Source organism: Amborella trichopoda, chromosome 4, assembly GCF_054954075.1.
Source record: "Amborella trichopoda isolate Santa Cruz 75 chromosome 4, AtrichopodaSantaCruz75HAP2 v2.0, whole genome shotgun sequence".
Classification (NCBI taxonomy): domain Eukaryota; kingdom Viridiplantae; phylum Streptophyta; class Magnoliopsida; order Amborellales; family Amborellaceae; genus Amborella; species Amborella trichopoda.
The window spans coordinates 35,805,844-35,826,316 of record NC_142339.1 but is presented as its reverse complement, the minus strand read 5'-3'; the positions used below and the strand labels follow the sequence as shown (position 1 = coordinate 35,826,316).

General features: G+C 37.6%; 1 protein-coding gene across 2 annotated transcripts; it reads right to left on the bottom strand.

Moving 5' to 3' along the window:
- Window positions 1-1,613: 1,613 nt before the first annotated feature.
- Window positions 1,614-18,975, bottom strand: LOC18423896 (uncharacterized). 2 transcript variants are annotated; one of them, XM_006828491.4, is made up of 6 exons: window positions 17,160-18,975; window positions 13,374-13,558; window positions 13,111-13,281; window positions 2,848-3,048; window positions 2,465-2,716; window positions 1,614-2,354 (listed from the first exon to the last, which is right to left on the bottom strand). In XM_006828491.4, exons 1-6 carry the CDS (start codon window positions 18,682-18,684, stop codon window positions 1,899-1,901), a joined length of 2,790 nt encoding a protein of 929 aa, XP_006828554.1. In that variant the 5' UTR covers window positions 18,685-18,975; the 3' UTR covers window positions 1,614-1,898. The 2 variants fall into 2 exon arrangements, with proteins under 2 accessions (XP_006828554.1, XP_020531371.1); XM_020675712.2 differs by having other exon boundaries at window positions 2,465-2,713.
- Window positions 18,976-20,473: the final 1,498 nt, after the last annotated feature.

Genomic DNA, 20,473 nt, shown 5'->3' with positions numbered 1-20,473 from the left:
TATAAACTTTTTCCATATATAATATAGCAATCAACCTTATACAGTAGAAGGCCTCAAAAATCCATAAAAATATGGTTGAAAATTCCTATGATTGATCTTTTCAACCTTGAGATATAGGTTAACATGTATGCACATGAAAAAAGAGAGTATTTCAAGTCCAAAAAATAATGCAAATCCATAAAAAAAAGGTTGAAAAATCCTATGATTGATCTTTTCAACCTTGAGATATAGGTTGACATGTATGAACATGAAAAAAAGAAGAGCATTTCAAGTCCTAAATAATGCATCTTTTAATATGTTATCTTCCATTTTCAAAATTTTAAGCGTTGTTAGATCTGCTTAATCAGCGCACCATTATTAGAGCTTTAAATTTCAAAATTAGGGGTAAAATAGATTTCTTAGCTATCATAAGAGTTTTGGATACCGGAACTACATCTCGAAGCTAAAAGCTCTATTCCTCTTATCAGAGCATTTCTTGCATTCACTCCCTCTGACAAAACCCTATCCAGGAATATTGTCTAAGAAATCTTTTAGGAACTGTTTGAATGACAATTAATTTTACATTGAATATATTATCTTATCTGAAATTAATATACTATGGATAATGCTATTTTGTTCGTTGTTTGGTTCGAATCTTGTATTATGTATAATATTATTTGTAAGTATTAAACTTTTCAATGATTTCCAGCTATTTAAATTACTTTAAATAAACTAAACCAATTTTGCAAAAAGATAAAAAACTTATATGTAAAACTGCCGAAAGTGTATCTCTAACAACATTGTGCTGGCCATAGCCAAATAACAGATAGCTCATAATCAGGATTAACTTTATTGAAACAGTGAATTATCAATGATAATGAGTACATATAAATTGGCTCTTGTAAAATTTTATGATGTAGCCTCCTCAATCTAACATAATAACCACAACAGAAGAATATTTTTATACACATTTTATATATGTTTAGAAACAATAACATCCTAAGATAGAATGTAGACCATCCAATTTTTAAACACTCAAAATTAATTGTATACCAAAGGACAAATTGTTGATTCTAAGGGTGACACATTGTTTGTTCATGCAATAATAGTTTTCACAAATTACTGAACTGAATATAAAGCAGATGATCAGATCAACACAAGTAAACATGATTAGTACAGCTGTTGAGAACAAAAAGACATTTAATATTGATCTTGTATGCATAAAAGAACCAAAGAGATAAGGGGCACAAACAGACATAGATCACCTTCTGAGCCTATTCCCAGAAATTTAGAATCCCCGAGCAAGCACAGGTTTCATCAGCAAATATTAAGTGGTTGATGGGTGAGGATCCAGCCAGATTTAACATTGGCTTAAACCACAAGCGATTCTGGAGTAAATTTTCAAAGCATAAATCCATGTGGACCAACTATTGAGTCATGAGTGTAGTCATGCTAACAGCAAGTATGGGAAATGCCCAATGTATCAGTATCAACTATTCTCAATTCATTACTTTTGATGAGGGCATCATCGCCTTTCCATCCAAAGGATGCCTTTTACAAACAAATGTCAAAACTCACCAGTCATTTAGTCAAAAAGAAATGGAATGCGAAAAGCAGCTGACCATTACTCAATGTGTTGAATGATATCCTATAAAAATGATGCCAAATATAACAAAAAGTATGATCCACATTAATACTCCCACAAGTTATTTTTCCAATGTTACAATAATACAACATAAGAAAAAGAATGCATATTGCATCACAAAATTTTTGTTTGTTTTTTGATAAGATGTATCAAAAGAGATATTACTCTATCTGTACATAACTGACCTCTCAGCTTTGAGGAAGTATCTCATCAATCCTGAAATATCGCATTCCAAGTTAGTTTTCGTGTCCCTGGTTTACAGCATCACTACAGACTAGTGTCTTCTTTGTCTCTTTATTCTCTCAAGAGCACCGAAGGGCCCATTGCCCCCACTATCTATGGATTCAGAATCTCTCCCTTTTTCCATCTTTTTCGCAAGCTCACCAAAAACAGCAGCAGGGACATCTTTTTGGGCCACTTCAACTTTGTCATTGTCTTCCTCTGTATCACTCTCATCTTGTAACTCGATATCCTCAGGATTCGCAGTTACCTTTCTTCCACCATCAGCAGTTCGGGTAACCCCTGGTTGTGATTCCACTCCAGCACTAACAAAACCCACTGCTCTCATTCCATCCTTTGTAGTCGTTCCACTGGCTGGTGGGGCTAATTGTCTCTCTAAGACAGCCATTTCATCCTCAGGAACACCAGCTCGCTTTAGTGTGTCTACTGTTTCCTCGAGAACGAGCTTCTGATCCTTTTGCATCAAATACTCAGGGAGGATAAAATGCGTCTGAAAGTTCACAAATTAGGATCATAAGAACAAAGGCCTTCAAAGGGAAAAAATAAATGAACCCAGATAAATCAGGGTAGAGAATAATTTGACAGGGAAGTAAAACAAACCTGGCTGTAGCTTGCTGAGACACTGCGTTTGATACGAAGCATTTCTCTGAAGGTGTCTTCATTGCCATGTTGCACCTCAAACTCATGCCATTTATTCCAGAAGGCGACATCAGAGCGAGGATCAGCAAATTGTGATGCAAATATGTAAATGCCTCGAGCACGATCGATATCTCCCAAATTTTTCTCGAGATCAGCATACTTCATGCACATGGTTTTCACATCTTTGTCTGGAAGACCACTCTCAATAGCCTGCTGTATACATGAAACAAAGAATATTTCAGAAATGCATACATGAATACTAATAATGGCTTCAAAATAACACAGATGCCATATTTGTCGGTCCAAAATGATAGCACATTATAAAGAAAAGAAATTCAGCTAACCTCATATATCTCTCTCGTTCTTGGAACACCAAAAATTTCTACAGCACGTGCTATGTAAATCTCATACAAGTTCATTTTTTCATTGTCTGGGACAGCCTTAGCAGCCTGATCATAAACTTTCATCGCACGCTTTGCAAGCCCATAGTCCTCTTCGAGTTTTGCATATTGTAGATATATGGGCTTCACGTGCTCTGCAGGTGCCTGATGATTTATATAAAAAACCAACAAAAATGATGAGTTAAATCCACGTATTTTTAATGCATATAAGAAAAAAAGTAAACAAAAACAACCATGGAAAGGCTCCTGATTAGCGTTGATAATTATGTTTTCTAAACAGGTACTGAAAACCCATGTTTTAATCAGCAAATATGGTCCATAACAAAATAAAATTAACAGTCTGAGAACATTCCACAAGCAGATTATGTTACTCTAAATAAATTCTTAAAGGCTGAGTCACCTGGTTTGAGTAGACTCGGCCGATTCTCTACACAATATAAGCAAGGAATTCTACAATAAGGTGAGACTAGGGGCGAATCCGTAAGTTTTGCATCTGGACTTGCCAGAATCCTGATCCAAGCCAACTTGGGCGATTACTGATCGGCTCTGCAGTCTTTTAAATATTGTTTATTGTTAACATGCAAAAGTTAAAAAACTCAAGAACTCATGAAAGAAACCATAGTGGCTTCCTAAGATGTTCAAGGGGATATATTTTACACCAAAGGGTAAAACGAGAGAGTCATACGAGCTCTAGACTAGGTTGATATTGTTCCTAAGGGCATAAAATTGGATTTATTGCATACTCTTAAGGATTGTTTCCCGATGAATGAGAGGATGAAACTCAGAGTGGTCATTTATCATGACTGATCCTACATACACCAAAAGCATTCACTACTTAAGGAATGCCATTAGAAGACTGCCCAGATGCCATTCCTGTCTCAACATCCTCATCTCTGCTACACTCATTCTATGGGTATTTTGTTATTTGTCCGCCCAACATTTCGCCCCATAGAGCAAAGCTGGTCTCATCGCTATCCTATAGAACTTGCCCTTCAACTTCATTGGTATACGGCGATCACATAAAATTCCAATTGCACATCTCCACTTCGCCCACCTAGCTCTAATTCTGTTGCGACATCTTCCTCGATCTCTCTATTTTACTAGATTATCGATCCAAGATATCGAAAGTGCGGTCTTTTTTGTATTTCCTAACCGCCAATCTTGACCACTTCCTCGTCTCTACTCCTATTATTACTAAACTTGAACTCCATATACTTTGTCTTAGTCCAACTAATTTTAAAACCTTTAGATTGTAGAGCTCCCCTCCAAAGTTCTTTGTGTTGACGCCATTTCGGGTCTCATCAATCAAAACTATGTCATCGGCGAACAACATGCACCACGATGCCTCATCCTATAGGTATCTAGTTAAGTCGTCCATAACTAAAACAAAGAGGTATGGACGCAATGCTAATCCTTGATGTAGACCTATTGTCATTGAAAACTCACTCGTCTCTCCACTAGTTGTTAATACACTAGTTAGCGCTCCATTGTACATATCTCTCACCAAGTCGATGCAGTGTCTAGAGACACCTTTCTTTTCCGACACCCACAAATCAAATCTCAAGGTACATTATCATAAGCTTTCTCTAGATCAATAAAGACCATATGGAGGTCTTTTCCCTTCGCCCTAAACTTCTCAATCAGTTGTCTAAGTAGAAAAATTGCCTTAATTGTTGACCTTCATGGCATAAAACCAAATTGGTTTTTATATACACTTGCTTCATGCCTTAGTCGTTGCTCGATGACTCTTTCTCAGAGCGTCATAGTATGGCTTATAAGCTTCATCTCTCGATAGTTTGCACAATTCTGTATGTTTCCTTTGTTCTTGTACATAGATACCACAATATTTTTCCTCCATTCGTCTAGCATTTTCTTTGTTTTCAACACCTTGTTGAAGATCTTCGTCAGTCAGTCAATGTCATTTTCCCCCATGCACTTCCAGACCTCTATCGGGATATCATTTGGTCCTAAAGCCTTTCATATCTTCATCCTTTTCAAAGCTTCTTTCACTTCCGACATCCTAATCCTATGAATGTATCTATGACCTCCGTCGTCACATGTACCAACAATCCCTTCTACCACTATATTACCATTACATTTATCATTTAATAATTTTTTAAAATAGACTCCACCTTTCGTTGACCTAGTCATCCTTCACCAAGACCCTTTAATCCTCACTCTTAATGTATTTAATATAGTTTAGATCTCTACATTTTTTTCTCTCTTATTTTTGATAATTTGAATATATATCTTTTTAACCACCACTTGTTCCCAGTTAATTGTATAGATTATCATATGCCTTAGGTTTAGCTTTATTTTCTATTTGTTTAGTATTTTTATATTCTTCTAAGTTTTGATCATTTCTATTACACTGCCATGTTTTATAACAAGATCGTTTTTCGCTTATGGCCTTCTGAACTTCACCATTACCACAAGGTTTCCTTATCAAAATTTCTTTTCCTTTTAGATTTTCCTAAAATGCTTTTTGTCACTTTCTTAATACATTCAGCCATTTCATTCCATTTGACGGCACAATACTTTTTATAATTAGAATCATATGAATACTATTCTTAGTGACTATGGGTAACAAGTAAAAAGAAAGCCAATGACAATTAATCAAAAAGCTGAAAAATAGTTGAATCCAAATATAATCTTTTAAGGGCCTGTTTGGAAGTACTCATTCCATTTGACGACACAATACTTTTTATAATTAGAATCATATGAATACTATTCTCAGTGACTATGGGTAACAAGTAAAAAGAAAGCCAGTGACAATCAATCAAGAAGCTGAAAAATAGTTGAATCCAAATATAATCTTTTAAGGGCCTGTTTGGATGTAACTGATAAATCACTGTTTCAATAAAAATAATCCTGATAATAAATTATTTGTTGTTTGGCAGTGTCCATCATGGAATTATCTGAGATAAATTTATATGCAGTTTCACATATAAGTTTACCTATTTCAAAAAGTTGGTTTTACCTTATTCCAAGTAAATTGCTGAAAATCACATGTTGTTTGCTCGAAAGGACTAAAAATAGTTGGACCTCGCAGAACAAGAAACTTAATTAAATAATATTATAAAGAGTACAAGATACATACCAAACAAGTAACAAAATAATATTATTTAGAGTTAATTAATTTTAGGTAAGATAGTCCATTGCTGATAAAATTAATTGTCATCCAAATAGGCCGTAAAGATATTAAAAAAAAACCCTTACAAAGAAATAAAATATTCACAATTATGAATTAGGTCCAGTAATTTATTCTCAGTTTCATGAACTAATAAGCATGCAATTAAAGTGAGCAAAGGCATATGGCAAGAGCAATTATGTAACGACCCTGAATTAATCCTAAGCACTTTGTTAATTCTGAATCCAGTTTCAAGTTTGCCTCTTCTACACAAATCTCATGCATATCATGCATTTAGGTAAAGATAATTCTACTGCTGATAAAATTAATTTTCATCCAAATAGGCTGTAAAGATATTAAAAAAAAACCCTTAGCAGAGAAATAAAATGTTCACAAAGCCTCATGAATTAGATCCAGTAATCCATTCTAGGTTTCATGAACTAAAAAGCATGCAGTTGAAGTGAAAAAGGCACATGCCAAGAGCAATTTGCCAATGAACCTGAATTAGTCCTAAGCACTTAGTTAATTCTGAAACATGTTCCATCCTCGAGAGATTTCATCTCTAGATAAGGGACAATAATGTAGGTCATGATTGTAGAAAATAAGAATATCTGTAGAGGGTGTATATATTTTTTCGGAAATTTGAGCTTTTTTCTTTCTTTAGTATTGTTAGTTTTCATTCTTTAGGACTGACTAGTCCTTTTGTAAGTTTTGTATGACAAAGTTGTCCATTGTAACTTACTATGCGTATAAATACATATACTAGTGTGGCAATCGGGTCCACTCGACCCAATCCAGGTCCGGATCCGATCCAAATTTTGGACCTGGTGGGCTGATCTGGGTCAAAAGCCCTGGACCTTAGTCAAATCTGGCTTGAGTCAGGGTCCAAGTCGGGTGGGTCCGATTGACCCGACCTGAACATATGTTGCATACAAACAAATTTGACCATATATGTATCATGTGTGTATGTGAGTGTGTGCATCTGTGTGTGAAATATATTTATTTGAATATTTTTCAAAAATGTTTTTTGTCAGGTTCTAAACTGAAGCGGGTCCGGTATGGGTCCAAAACCCTGGGCCCGAGTTGGTCCAGGCCAGCCCAAGACGACCTGACCCATTGCCATTGCCACCCCTAGCATAAACACGAATCCTAGGCCAATCTTTTGGCCCCGAACATGGTTCTTTCCCTCTCTCTCTCTCTCTCTCTCTCTCTCTCTCATGCACACAAACACATGCCTTCTCTCCCTTTTTCTCTCTCCTGCTTTTCCTCCTCTCACTTGCAATCGTTGTTTCCCTTCACTCTTAGAGAACAGGCCCACAAAATTTACATGGTACCAGAGCAGTGACCAACACCTGCAGGCATCTTTTTCAGATCTCAAGTTTGAAGTTTGAAAGCATACCTAGCTTCTTTTTTTTTTTTTTTGCAGCAATCAAATACCTGCATCTTTTTGCCCGAAGTAATTAGGACTAATTCCAAGTATACATGCTGCAAATTTATCTTTGGGTAAGCTTCCATTTATAAGATTCTCTTCTAAGAACTTGCTTTCATCCAATAAATTGCAGATCAAAGAGATCTACACTCAAGAGATTCAATGGCCATGCAAATTGTTTACTGTCAAGTTAAATGGCAACAACTATTTGTGCCAAGTCCACCACAACGATACTTAAGAGAAAATACAAGGTTAGACACATAGATGGGCACATCCAAGTGCCCAAATCCTTCCGACTCTAAGTATGAAAAGTGGAAGGCATCGGATTCACTTATGATGGCATGAATCCTCAAATTCTACAAATTAGAAGAGGATTTTGTCCCCTTGATTTGGCAAAAGAAATCTAAGACACCTTTAAAAAGCAATTTTTACAAAAAGATAATATTGCCCAAGTGTACTAGCTTTATAGAGAAAGCAACGTTCAAAAAGGTGTAGACGCCTGCCTAGGAGTATTGGGGGCCTAGCCGCCTAGGAAGACGGTGCCCGCCTAGGATAGGTGGACTATTAATTAAGATGAAAGTTATATTATAATTATTATTTATTAATTAATATCCATAAGATTTGGTTTTGGATATCAAATATCCACAAAATATCAATTTCATCCAAAGTTTAAGACTATTCACAAAAGCTTCATCATTCAAATGAAGACAAATTCGATCAATCACAAAAAAAACAAATCAATCTTTCAAACACAAACATGTAAATATATCGTAAAAGAAAAAACAAATGATTCACAACATAATGCATTAAAGTTGGACTATTAATTACGATGAAAGTTATATTATAATTATTATTTATTAACTAATATCCATAAGATTTGGTTTTTATTTATTAATTCATATCCATAAGATTTGATTTTGGATATCAAATATTCACAAAATATCAATTTCATCCAAAGTTTAAGACTATTAACCAAAGTTCAATTTCATCGTCCAAATGAGGAAAACTTCAAAAAATCACAAAAAAATTTCAATCTTTTAACCACAAACATGTACTTATATCATAAAAGAAGAAAAAAAAAAAGTAAAAGAAAAAACAAATGATTCACAACATAACGCGTTAAAGCAAAATCAAATTAAAACCCTTATTCAAATATGATAATACTTTAAAAATATCAAAATCAAATCGATCTCAGTGAAAACCTCGTCTATTGGGTCGCCAAAAGTCCTCAAAATCGACTACTAGCAGCTCCAAAAACACCCACAAACTATTGCCTTTATTTTGGGAAGAAATAAAAAAAACCAAAAATTTATCGATAGTTCGATAAATCACAAAAGAGATATTTTTGGGGAGTTTTTCTCTCTCTAAAAGGCATGGTTTTGGTTTTAGGGTTTAGAATATTCCCCAAAACCCTTTTCCCCATGTTTTAGGGGGGCAAAATAACAAATTTTGACCCCCGCCGCAGGTTTTTTCCGCCATTTGACAAATTGTCACTAGGCAGCCACCTAGACTTCTAGGTGCCTTGACCTCTTAGGTGGGCACCTAGACGCAAGATGCCTAATAGTCCTGCCTAAGTAGGGCCCAGACGTTTTAGAAATTTTTCTGTCTAGGTGAGCGCCTAGACGCAAGAAGCCTAATAATCTTGCCTAAGTAGAACCTAGGCGTTTTTGAAATTTTTCCGCCTAGGCAGACACCTAGACGTAGGACTCCTAATTGTCCCACCTAAGTAGCGCCTAGGCGTTTTTGAAATTTTTCCACCAAGGCGTTTTTGAAATTTTTCGGCCTAGGCGGTTAGGCGGGCGAATTTTTTAACAATGATAGAGAGATAGCCTTATGCTCTCAAGGAGAGTAATCTTTGTCAGAATATAACTGAGCACTCAAAAGCATGATGGAGGAACTCAAACTTTATGAGCCCTCCCCACATAAGTGCCCAATTGCCATCTTGTGGCAAAGGCAATTAAAAAGAGGCTATTCTCAAGCTCCTTGTTGGCCTTAATGATTGTTATGAGATGGTTCGCAAACATGTACCGTATGCCGAGATATTACCATTCAAGAATGTTGTTTATGCTCTTCTTCAAAGAGGAGAAAAGCTCGAGGACGTAATGAGGGTTGTGTCAAAGGTCCTTAATCGGGCCTATGTTGCAATTTTCAAGTAACAGATAATAAAGGACATGAATGTAGTTAGGCACATCCACTGGATCTAAATGAGAGCATTGCAAGATTGAGGCATATTAAGGAGAGGTGCTAGGCCTTACATGGGTGGCCAACAGCACCACCTAGCCAAAACACGCTTGTAACTCACCAAGTGGCAGACTCCTTGAGCCACTCCTTTAGATTATAAGATTAGTCAACTCATTGCGCTCCATCAGAGAAAGGAATCAACTAATCCCTCCACTAGAGCAGTCATATCTCAAAAGACAAGTAATCATCAGTCCCTCCTTAGAGCATCTCCAAATTCAGTTACCTACTCCAAAGCTATAGAGCATATGATAGATAAGCTCCCTTAGCCTCACTCAATAAAAACATGCTGATTCCAAGACATTTCCCTTTCTGATGACTCTTTTGCATTCGTTACGGGTGTAGGATTTGTTAATCTCACTGCTACATGGAGCCTTTCAATAAATCATCCATGCTCCTTCTTTCCCATGTAACTCACTATCTGTGAGGAGGATTACTGAAAATCTTAATAGTAGTCTTTTCTCCATCTCCTTGTGTTTTTCAGAATTTGAGGCTCGGAAAACGATTGAGGGGTATGAGGAGAATGCCTATTTGGCAAGGCAACAAAGGCTTGAGTATCAGACAATAAAGAGGAAGAACTATGGCGTGCTTGTTTGAGGCATACTTCAAGTTGAGTCCTTAGAAATCTCTTGCCTTTGGTTCTTTTTTAGACCATGTTATTTCCTTATGTGAACCCCATCAATTTTCAAAATATTGACATTTACCCTTCATTGATAATAAAGTGCCTTAGTAAGACTAGTTCTCCCTTATTCACACTGAAGCGTGGGGACATGCACCTGCGAAATCCATCACTAGTGCACAATATTTTGTTTCCTTCATTGATGATTGTTCTTGTACTACTTGGGTCCATTGCAGGAAAACAAAAGCAGAAGTGCTTGAAATTTTTAATGTTTCTCATAAAATGATCATTAAATAGTTTAGAGTCAAAGTCAAAATCTCTAGAAGCAGAAATAAAATAGAGTATGAAGACAGAAACATGACCCAATGTTAGCAAGAAAATGGCATCAGAACTAAGCCCTGCAAGAACACAACAAGTTGGTGTTGCGGACAGGAAAAAATAAACATATGCTGGAAAGTTGAAACTATGAGAAGACTGATGACTCACATGTATGTTCCCAAGACTTTTTGGTGTTCTGCTCTTGTTATGTTATCAAACAGATTGCCCACACCAATTCTGGGCCACTTTAGTCCCATGAAAAATTAACTAGAAAGCACCCAATTTGTCTCATGTGCATGTCAGTGCATATACATGTTGTGTATAGCTTGACGAAGCAGCTAGGACAAGTTGGACACGCACACTCAATGCAGCTAGGACAGTGGATATACATGTTGTTTTAGGTTCTCTTACTCAAAAAGGGTATAAGTGCAATGATCAAGAAACACAATCTGTTGAGGAATTTGACCTTTTTTTTAAAACATCAGCTATTTTCAAGAGAATCCCAAACCTCAGGTTCATATTCAAGGGGGGAATCATAGTAAGATGTACTTGATTTGGAAGAACTAGAGACCATGCCCTCTTCTACACCTCAGTGTAGCAAACATGAATAAAGGCCCATATTGACCTATTCAAGAAGGGCAAAGGCAGCCAATTGCCGAGGACATCGTAGCCATTGAGAACTCGTGATTACCCCACCTTATCAGTCCACCAGGACTGAACTTACCTCAGCAGATGGCTTTTCTCCATCTTGCTTGGATCATCCAATCATAGTTATCACAACCAGAGCAGCTGGCAGCTAGTCCAAGCAATGCCTTTGCCAATCTAGCCCAAAGTGAAAACCAGGTTTGTTCTTAAACTAGTCAAAATCAAAACTTTAACCAATTAAAATGGGCCAATTTACAACAAGCATATAGGTAGACCCCAATATTCATCTTGGTAATTGTGTGTTGGCATTACTCTATGTACTGTAGACGGATAGCTACCATAGACAAAATTCTCAGTGGACAACAACCAAAATTGTGGACATGCGTAATATGCAAAGATGTTGAATAGTAGGCTATGTCAATATCACGGTTTCCATCGGCTACACATGTTTTATACGCAAAGTTGATGAAGAGACTGTCATGAATGGGAATTTGGAACTCAATATATGCCACTTACTTTATAACCCTATTATTTTTTAACAAAGCTAATCATCAAAGAGAAAGCTTTCTATGTTCCCCCTACAACATAGAAGTTCTATCCTCCCCCTACCATCCAGCCATCTATTTTTTATCAAGAGAGCCACTCATTGTTTGATCTTAGATCCGACGTCTCAAAGTATTTTAGTTTTAGTTTTTTTAATACAATTTTTCTGAATATGAAATTTGGTACGTACCATCTTCTCATTGGGGCGCACCTACAAAAAATATTAACAATAATTTTTCGATTAAAAAAATGACCAAAATACCTCTTGAAACTTTCAGGGGTATTTTGGTCATTTTATTTTCTTGAAAATATTTTTTTTATATTTTTCGTTAGTACGAGTTTAATAGAGGAATGTACGTCCAAAATTTGGTGTCAAAACAGTTTATAGAAAAAAAGTTAAAAATAAAACAGTGTAGAGACGTGACATTGTGATTGGGGCAATCTTAGCCCTCCATTAAAAAATGGAGGGTTAGATAAGAGGGAGGATAGAACTTCTATGTTGTAGGGGAAACATACAAAGCTATCCCATCATCAAAAAAGCAAATAGATGCTAGAGACTCATCAAAGTTTCCAGGAAAGCCCAAAGTCCATTGGAAAAACTACTATAGATTGTAAACTCTCAAATCCTAGCATCGTAACAGAACTTCTAATTTTAAGAGCCAAGTTTATGGATTCCATGAAATTGACATGATGAAAGATGATACAGGATGACACCATCATCTGACAACCAAAAGAATTGAGAGTAAACATAATCCTTACCTACACATAATCGAAGTTCTTATACAGCGGGGAAAAAGTAATGCAAAAGATTGCATCCATAACACATGAAGCAGGTACATTGGACTAGCGATAGGTACATCCATTACGATTATGTGCTTAATTAAGCCAGTACAAGACATCCAAACCAAGAATGGATCTCTAAGATTTTAGAATCACTTTCACAGAAAACAGAAGAAAGGTATCCCTTGTGCTCAAGAACAAGTTAAGAATCATTGGGAAAAAGAAAATTCTCCATAAAAAAGGTCAAGAAAATATGCAAAAAGTAGCAGACGCTGTCCCCAAAGGCATGTTTTGCATTTAGTGTTGCAGTTGTTGCCAATGGCTAATCATATCCTATACTCCTATGTACAGACAAACTCTATATTCCAATTCAAAAGAACACATTAGACTACAAAATAACTAATGATCACAGACATCGCGAGGTATTACATAATAGTAACAAATTTAAGATATATACTAACTATATTCAATAAGTCAATTAAAAGACAAAATGTTGTCACTAACCTGCTCAACTGCTTGCTCAAATAACTCTCTTGCACGTTCTAATTTTTCCTTGCCATATCTTTTCACGAACTTTGAAAGATATGTGACCCAGATATCCTTGACATGTGGATATTTAAAAATCTTAACTCCTCTTTCATAAACCTTAAATGCATCTTCAAAGTATTTATTCTCCTGCCATCAAAAGAGACATAGATGAGCATAGCACCAATGGTAATTAGATGATAAGGTCTTTAAAGTAATCTTAACAATGATTGCATCCTTACCTCTAGAAGCAATGCATAGTTCATTATAATTTGGGGAGTAGCTATTTTCAGATCAAGTATCCGCTCGTACACGGCTCTAGTTGATTCCAAATTTCCGAGACTCTCTTCCAAATCAACATAAAAGGCCCAGAGCTTCAATGATTTGTGAAGCTTCATCTGCACTGGCTCATTTCCATCAGCAACAACTGCACAAAAAGAGTGAGTCATGTTAATAATCTTGTTGTGGGCATCTAAGCGTCATCCCAGCAGCAATATGCCAGAAGATTAAGTATGTGCATAACATACATGCAACAAAAACATTATACTAATAATAACCAAAAAAAGGAGAAAACCCATAATTGAGAGGCACAAGGTGCATTTATAGACATGTTACGTCAACAGAATCTTATAACAAAACCCTCCATCAACAAAGTTAGAATCAAAGTCACTTAATTGAAGGAAATCATTTTCTTCTTTGACATTAATATAATTACGCTTATAATATTTATAAAAACTCATAGGGAGTGACTAAAGGCGCCTCCATGTCGGGTGCTCATACATAAACTGAAAAGAAAAAAGATTGAGAGCAGTAAAAAAAGCGAACATAGAGAGAGAAGAGTGGTGAAGAGCTGCAAAAATATTAGCTCAAGGAAGAAAAAAGGGGGGGGGGGGGGGGATTGGTAAGACTGAGACTTAGGTGAGAAGGCAAGAGCTTAAAGAAGATCGTCAAATAAAGAAAATAGAAAAGCACTGCATCATAGAGAGAAAAAGAAAGAGAGACTTAAAATAAAATAAAATAAAATAAAAAGGAAAGAGACAAAACAAAACACAGCGAAAGAGAGATATTCATCTTAGGCCATCAAGTATATTGTTGAAGGTTAAGCCATGGTTGAAGTGCTCTGGGATGTCTATTTAACCAGTTGGTCAACTTCTTGATTTCTCTCTCGCCAGGTATGCAGGAAGACAATTTGAAGGGCCTTGTAAAGGAAATGAACATAAAATCAAATAAACGAAGAACACGGCAAGGGGTTCAGAGGATTTGGATGCTCAAGCAATGACATTACGAGAGTCAGCCTCGATGATTAAAATACGGCCCTAGCTGGGATGGAACCTCTTCAGAACTTTGAGCAATGCAGTAGCCTACGCCCACTTTGAGTCTCGTGGGCCAATGTGGATGGAGAAGGAATGAAGGCAATTACCATAGTCTCTGAAAAGACCTCCAACTCTGCATGGACCTGGCTTACCCAAAGAACAACCATCGATATTGGCTTTATTGGTGCCTTGCAGTGGAGGGATCCAAGTGCATGAGCAAGAGGGATTTCGAATTCTTGACTTCGTTATTTGGAGCCAGTTATTTTAGAAGTCATAGCTGGTAAAACCCTTGAGTTTTGCAATTAGAAGCCCAGAAGATGGTGAGTGTTTTTGCCTTTTCGGCTCTTGTTGTTGTCGTGCTCCAAGTTTCACAGAAGATATGAGTTTCACAAAAGATATGAGAATTGTGCTCCTTCAAAATAGACCATAAGTTTGGTCGAATATAGGCTCTCCATAGGAAAGCCCCTGCCCTGGTAAAGGGAGGAGATGCAGCAAAAAGGGCTTTAATATCAGGGAAGTTACCCACCTGTAATTGAAGTCCCTTAAGTGCTTGTTCCAAACCAATCATGCAAAGTGGCAGTGGATGAAAAGGTGGGAGCAAGACCACTCCTCTTCCTCACATATATAGCACCTTTGGCCAGTTTAAAATCTCACTTTGGAGTTGATGTATGGTTAGGTTTCTGTGAGAAATAGAAAGCCAAGAAAAAGCTTGAATTCCGAGTAAGATAATAGTTAGCCAAGCTTTGAGAAGGATTGTGAGGAGAAGAGGGTGTCAAAGATTTATAGTACGGTGCAACAGAGAAAGTTTTAGAGTGGTGTTTAGTCCAAATGGGTCTGTCCGCCCCAACTCCTATTGATGAAGATGGTGGACAAGTGGTTGAGGAGGCGAAGGAAGAAGTCAAATGCATGGTTCTGGAAGGCTGGTCCAAATGTAGGAGCCCAGATTTGGTGATGTTGTTAGACCAAAAGTAGGTGGCAATTGTGGCATCATGGTCAGTAGCTAGCGAAAAAAGGTTAGGTCATAGGGTTCTGAAAAGTAGTGTCCCTAATCCATAGATATTGCCAAAACAGGACGTTAGTTCCTGAGTTGACTGTCTCTGAGGCATGGCATGAAGCAATCCCTGCAAGAGCATATATATTTAAAGAAGGTAAGAAGGTAGAGGAGGGAGAGAATTTGGAATTCTCAGCTAGACACAGCCATATTTTTGGCTGACACGCCGCCAAAGGGAATTATGGTTGGTGCCAAATCACCACCACCACTTATGCGATACAGCTTTGTTGGTGAGACTGAGATCCCTAATCACAAGCCCACTAGAGTTTTTAGCTTGGCGAAGCATGTCCCAAGCAATAAGGAGAATATTTTTCTTAGACATGTTAGAGGATCAAATAAAGTTCCCCATGATAATGGACGCAGGAATGACGAAACGAGACATAGCAAAGATGGGTATGCAGGCTTGATAATGGTGATTCTACCGCCTAGGGAGAGAAATCTACCTTTCCAAGAGGTTAGTTTCATTTGGAAATTCTCCACTATGGGGTCCCACAATGCTTTCCAAGGATTCCCTTCATAAAGCAGGAGACCGAAGTATTTGATAGGAAGAGTATCAATATCACATCCAAGCCTACTAACAAGAAGTTGAAGGTGATCTACCTGAACATTGATGCGTAGCAGTTTCAATTCAGACATGTTGATTTCAAACCCGAGGCCAAGTCAAAACACTTGAGGAAGGTCCAAAGGCTGTTGATCTGATCAAAGGTTGCATCCCGGAAGATGTGGGTGTCATTCACATATTGTAGATGGCTGCCATATTCCCATTGAGAAGAGGTTCTAGAACCTTCAAGGGTACCTGTGTGAAAAAATTAAGAAATACCTCCTAATGATCTCAGTCATAGTAGCAACGAAGAAAGGGGACCATGAATCTCCTTGACTCAGGCCTCAGTGGGGTGAGAAGCATCCTTTAGGTGATCCATTAATAAGCACCAAGAAGGAGGTATAGGAGATACAAACTTGGATCCACTGTATCCATTTGTGATGGAAACCTATTTTGGAAAGGATTTGGAGAAGGATCAACCACTCTACGTGGTCATAAGACTTTTCCCAATCAAGCTTGAGAATGAGACCAGGTTTCCTAGATTGATGACAGTAATGGATTGCTTCGTGAGCCTAGATTGATGACAGTAATGGACTGCTTCGTGAACTATGATCGCACTATCTAGAATCTGTCTATTGGAAGAAAACCACTTTGATTCTAAGAGACTCCTTGATCTAGGACCAGTTTGAGTCTGGAGGCTAACATCTTAGATGAAATCTCGTAAGAGGACTTAAAGATACATGCTTCAAGGTCTGTGAAATATTACTAGATGCCTGCTTTGAGTTTTCAAATGGCTGACATCTATCATTCACCTGATTAATCTTGGTAACTATTTCAGTTTAACCATGACACATTTGTCCATTGCCTCCATTCATTAATGACTATTCATAAGACAATTTTTTTGAGAGTTGAACACCAGTTCTATTAACAAATCTCCAACTTTAAGAACCTGGAGAATGCTAAATGACAATGCTTTTCTCACTAGAACACTGTTGTAGGGAACAATACCATGACAGAAACATGTATATGAATTATGTATAACAAATGCACACTTTTTTTTTTTAAGCAACAATGCATGAACATACATTCTTTTTTGGAAGAAAAAATGGACTTTTATATATACCTCGACGTTTGATCTCAACTGATGGCTTTGTTGTTGCCCGCCTCATGAGCTCCAATGCCCCTCTAGAATTCTTGTGCCTCAACTCCATCTCTGCCCACTCACACCAAACGCTAGCCAAATCATCCAATGCTTTGTAGTTGACCTGAACAGCCTTCTCAAATATCACCCGTGTATTTGCAAGGTCATTGTGTTTCTCATAAAGACGAGCAAATGAAACCCACAAAGTGTGAGGTTTCCCCACTGCTTTCATAGGATCCACTGTCCTCACTGCCTCGGTGAATGTAAGTATTTGTCTAGTGGGTTTGTCTTTGAAGAGCTTTGCTCTATTATGCCATTCAGGCACATTATGAGGATTTTGTCTCAGTAAAACACTACTAACAAGCTCAGGCCTTCTATCCATGAGGTTCTCTAGCCTCGCCAATCGGAGGTCGATATCCTTTACATCATTAAGCCAGAAGCCATCAAAGCTCTTCTTACTAAGCCGATCAACCAATAATCTAGGGTCTTGGCCATTGTCATCTTCTAGTTTTGAGCTTACCCCACTTTTTTCACTGCCTTCATTTTCATCTTTTTTCCGATGATTACCGCCCTCATTTTCATCATCATCCAAGTTCAAGCTTTCCATTCTGGCAACCACCATGCTCTCTTCAAATTGGGTATAAGAATCGAAGATCATCCCAAAATCCCTCACAGTCACAACAGTGGTCATCCCCTCTTCATAAATGTCCCTTGCCTTCTCATACAATCCCCTCCTTAAGTAATAATCAGCAAGCGAAGTCCAAAGCCGCCCAACTTCATCAGTGTATTTCCTGATTCCCCCTCTTATAATGGCATCAACCTTACGACCCGAAACCTCTTCAGCATGCCTGGTGAGCAGGTCACATAACTCGAGCCATAGCGTATGCCTTGATTTCCCTTTGATCGAATAGAATTTATCGTCGTTGAGCACCTCAGCTAATCTCTCGGCTGCTTCTTGCCAAAGCTTAGAATTCTGAAGGAATTTGATGAAATCCTCAATGTGGTTCAGGTCAAATTTCAAGTATCGCCTATAAACCCTAAGAGAGGTCTCTACAGGGATCCCCTTTTGGCTCACGAAAACCAGATAGGGCTCCCAAATTCTATCATGCTGGGTGACAGGCAATGCACAAAGAGCTCGATCAAAGGTTCTTCGAGTCCTTGTTAAGAACTTTTGATCCGTGAGGATCTGAAGATACAAAATCCATATCCTAGGCATCTTGTGCATAGTGATCAGAGCTCTCTCGAACGTGTTGTTCAGGGTTTCGTATTGCGAATGAACAACAGGGAGGCCCCTTACCAGTTCGAGCCTCTCTCTAAGGTAAGCATGCCAAAGTTTGTAACTTCCAGGTAGCGCTTTCAGTGCCCTTTCGTAAATCACTACTCGTTTCTTGAATGGGGCATCTTTCAGAGCTATGAGATAGCGCCACCAATGTTTTAGGCTCAGAGAATTTCTAAGGATCTCTTCTTCATAAGGTAAATCATCCTTGCTAGGGTAGAAGAGATCCATGGTTAGAAGTACTTTAACGACGATTCAAATGCAGTGAAGAGAAGGAAAAAAGGGTAGAGAACGATTCAACTCAATAGATGCCTGCCGATAGGGGCAGAGAAATGGTGGTTGCCGGCAAAGGTTTTGGACCTGTAGCTTTCCCCGTCCCCTTTTGGGAGTTGCTTGTGTCGGGGGACCAACGAGACTGCTGATGGCTGTTGGTCACCACTACTACCAAAAAGTTCGCGAATGCGATGAGACAGAGGGGCTATCTTCAGAAAGAGAAGGAAGGCGAGTGGGGCGATAACACACTGGGCGAATGCAGAGCATAGCTAGCGAATCACCGTTTAATAGGCGTTTTTTTAAAAAAAAATCGGCTTTTTTATGGAAAAAGTTTTAAGTGGGGAAAAAAATCGCGTACTTTTCATAAAAACGTTTAAAACGCTATTTTTTTTTAATACTATTTAAATCAGGCCAAAAAACCGTATCTTTTTTTACCCGTAATTTTTTTTCCCTGTTTCGTGTATTGCAGCTATTGCTATTTTCATGCTTTTGAAAAAAAAATTTCAAAAATAAAAACCTAAAATAGAAATTGTTATCCCCACTGTGTTCTTCAATGCCACAATTGCATATTGAAATTATGAATTTTTTTTCCCTTTTTTTTTAAAATTTAAGCAAAGTTGTTATATGGAAAATCATTGTGTAAATGAAATAATATTGTTTATTCATTTAGTAAAGTAAATCATTGTGTAAAAAAAATCATATACCTGTAGATTTCTGTTATTATTTGTTATAATTATTTTTATGAAAATAATGTTTATGGCGCAACATAGTCTTTTACTATTGAATGAGAAGCAGAGAGTGTGAGTACAAGACCAAGTAATCAATATTTTGTTTTTGATTATGTGATAACAAAGATAAACAATATAATGTAAATTGTAAACTTACAGGAGCAAGCAATCCCCCAAACCTAATCCTTCAGCTCTGCTTCCTGTTTCCCCAACAAAATGAAAACCATCTTCCTTTTCTGTCTCTAAAAATCAGTTAGGGATTCTTCACAAATCAGTATAATTCGGGGCTTTCTCTCAAACAACTCACATCACAGAGAAAAATCCTCTTCAAACTATCTCAAATCCGTATCCCATCTTCCTTTTTTCTCTCTAAAAATCAGTTAGGACCTCTTCCATTACAGCATTAGGGCTTGTGAAGCCGATGAACTCTTTCTTCTTCCTTCTTCCTTCTTCTCTCTCTATGAACCAAAACCGGTGAACTTTTCTTACTTCCTTCTTCTCTCTATAAACCCTAGTGGCCCAGCTTCTATTTTCTTCATTCCTTCATCCTTCTTCTCTCTCTCTCTAAACCGTAAACACAGAGGTGTGAAACCCAGATTTTTAAGAGCCTATTTTCAAGGGCAAATTACAAAAAATACCTTAAAATGAACTATTTATACAACTTACCCCCACCCCAATCTTTTCTCACACTTTTTCCCCCCAAACAACCTTTCCTTTCAAAAACCCCCCAAGTTAAAAAGTTCTTATTTTTTGGATGGAAATGCCCTTTCCATACAAACCAAATCAATTGACGGATCCCAAGTAGTGTAGTGTCGGAGTGCAGTATACTGCTGTCGGAGTAGAATATCAAGAAGCACTGCTTGAGCGTGGTGCTACATTGCAGGAGCGTTGTGGCTCCAGAGACTTCATTGCCAGAGCGAACTGCCGGAGCGCGTATTTTCACTGCCGAATAGCGTTCTCAGAATGCCGGATCGCTGTGGGTCAGACAAATGACTACTGAAGCGCACATTGGGACTGTC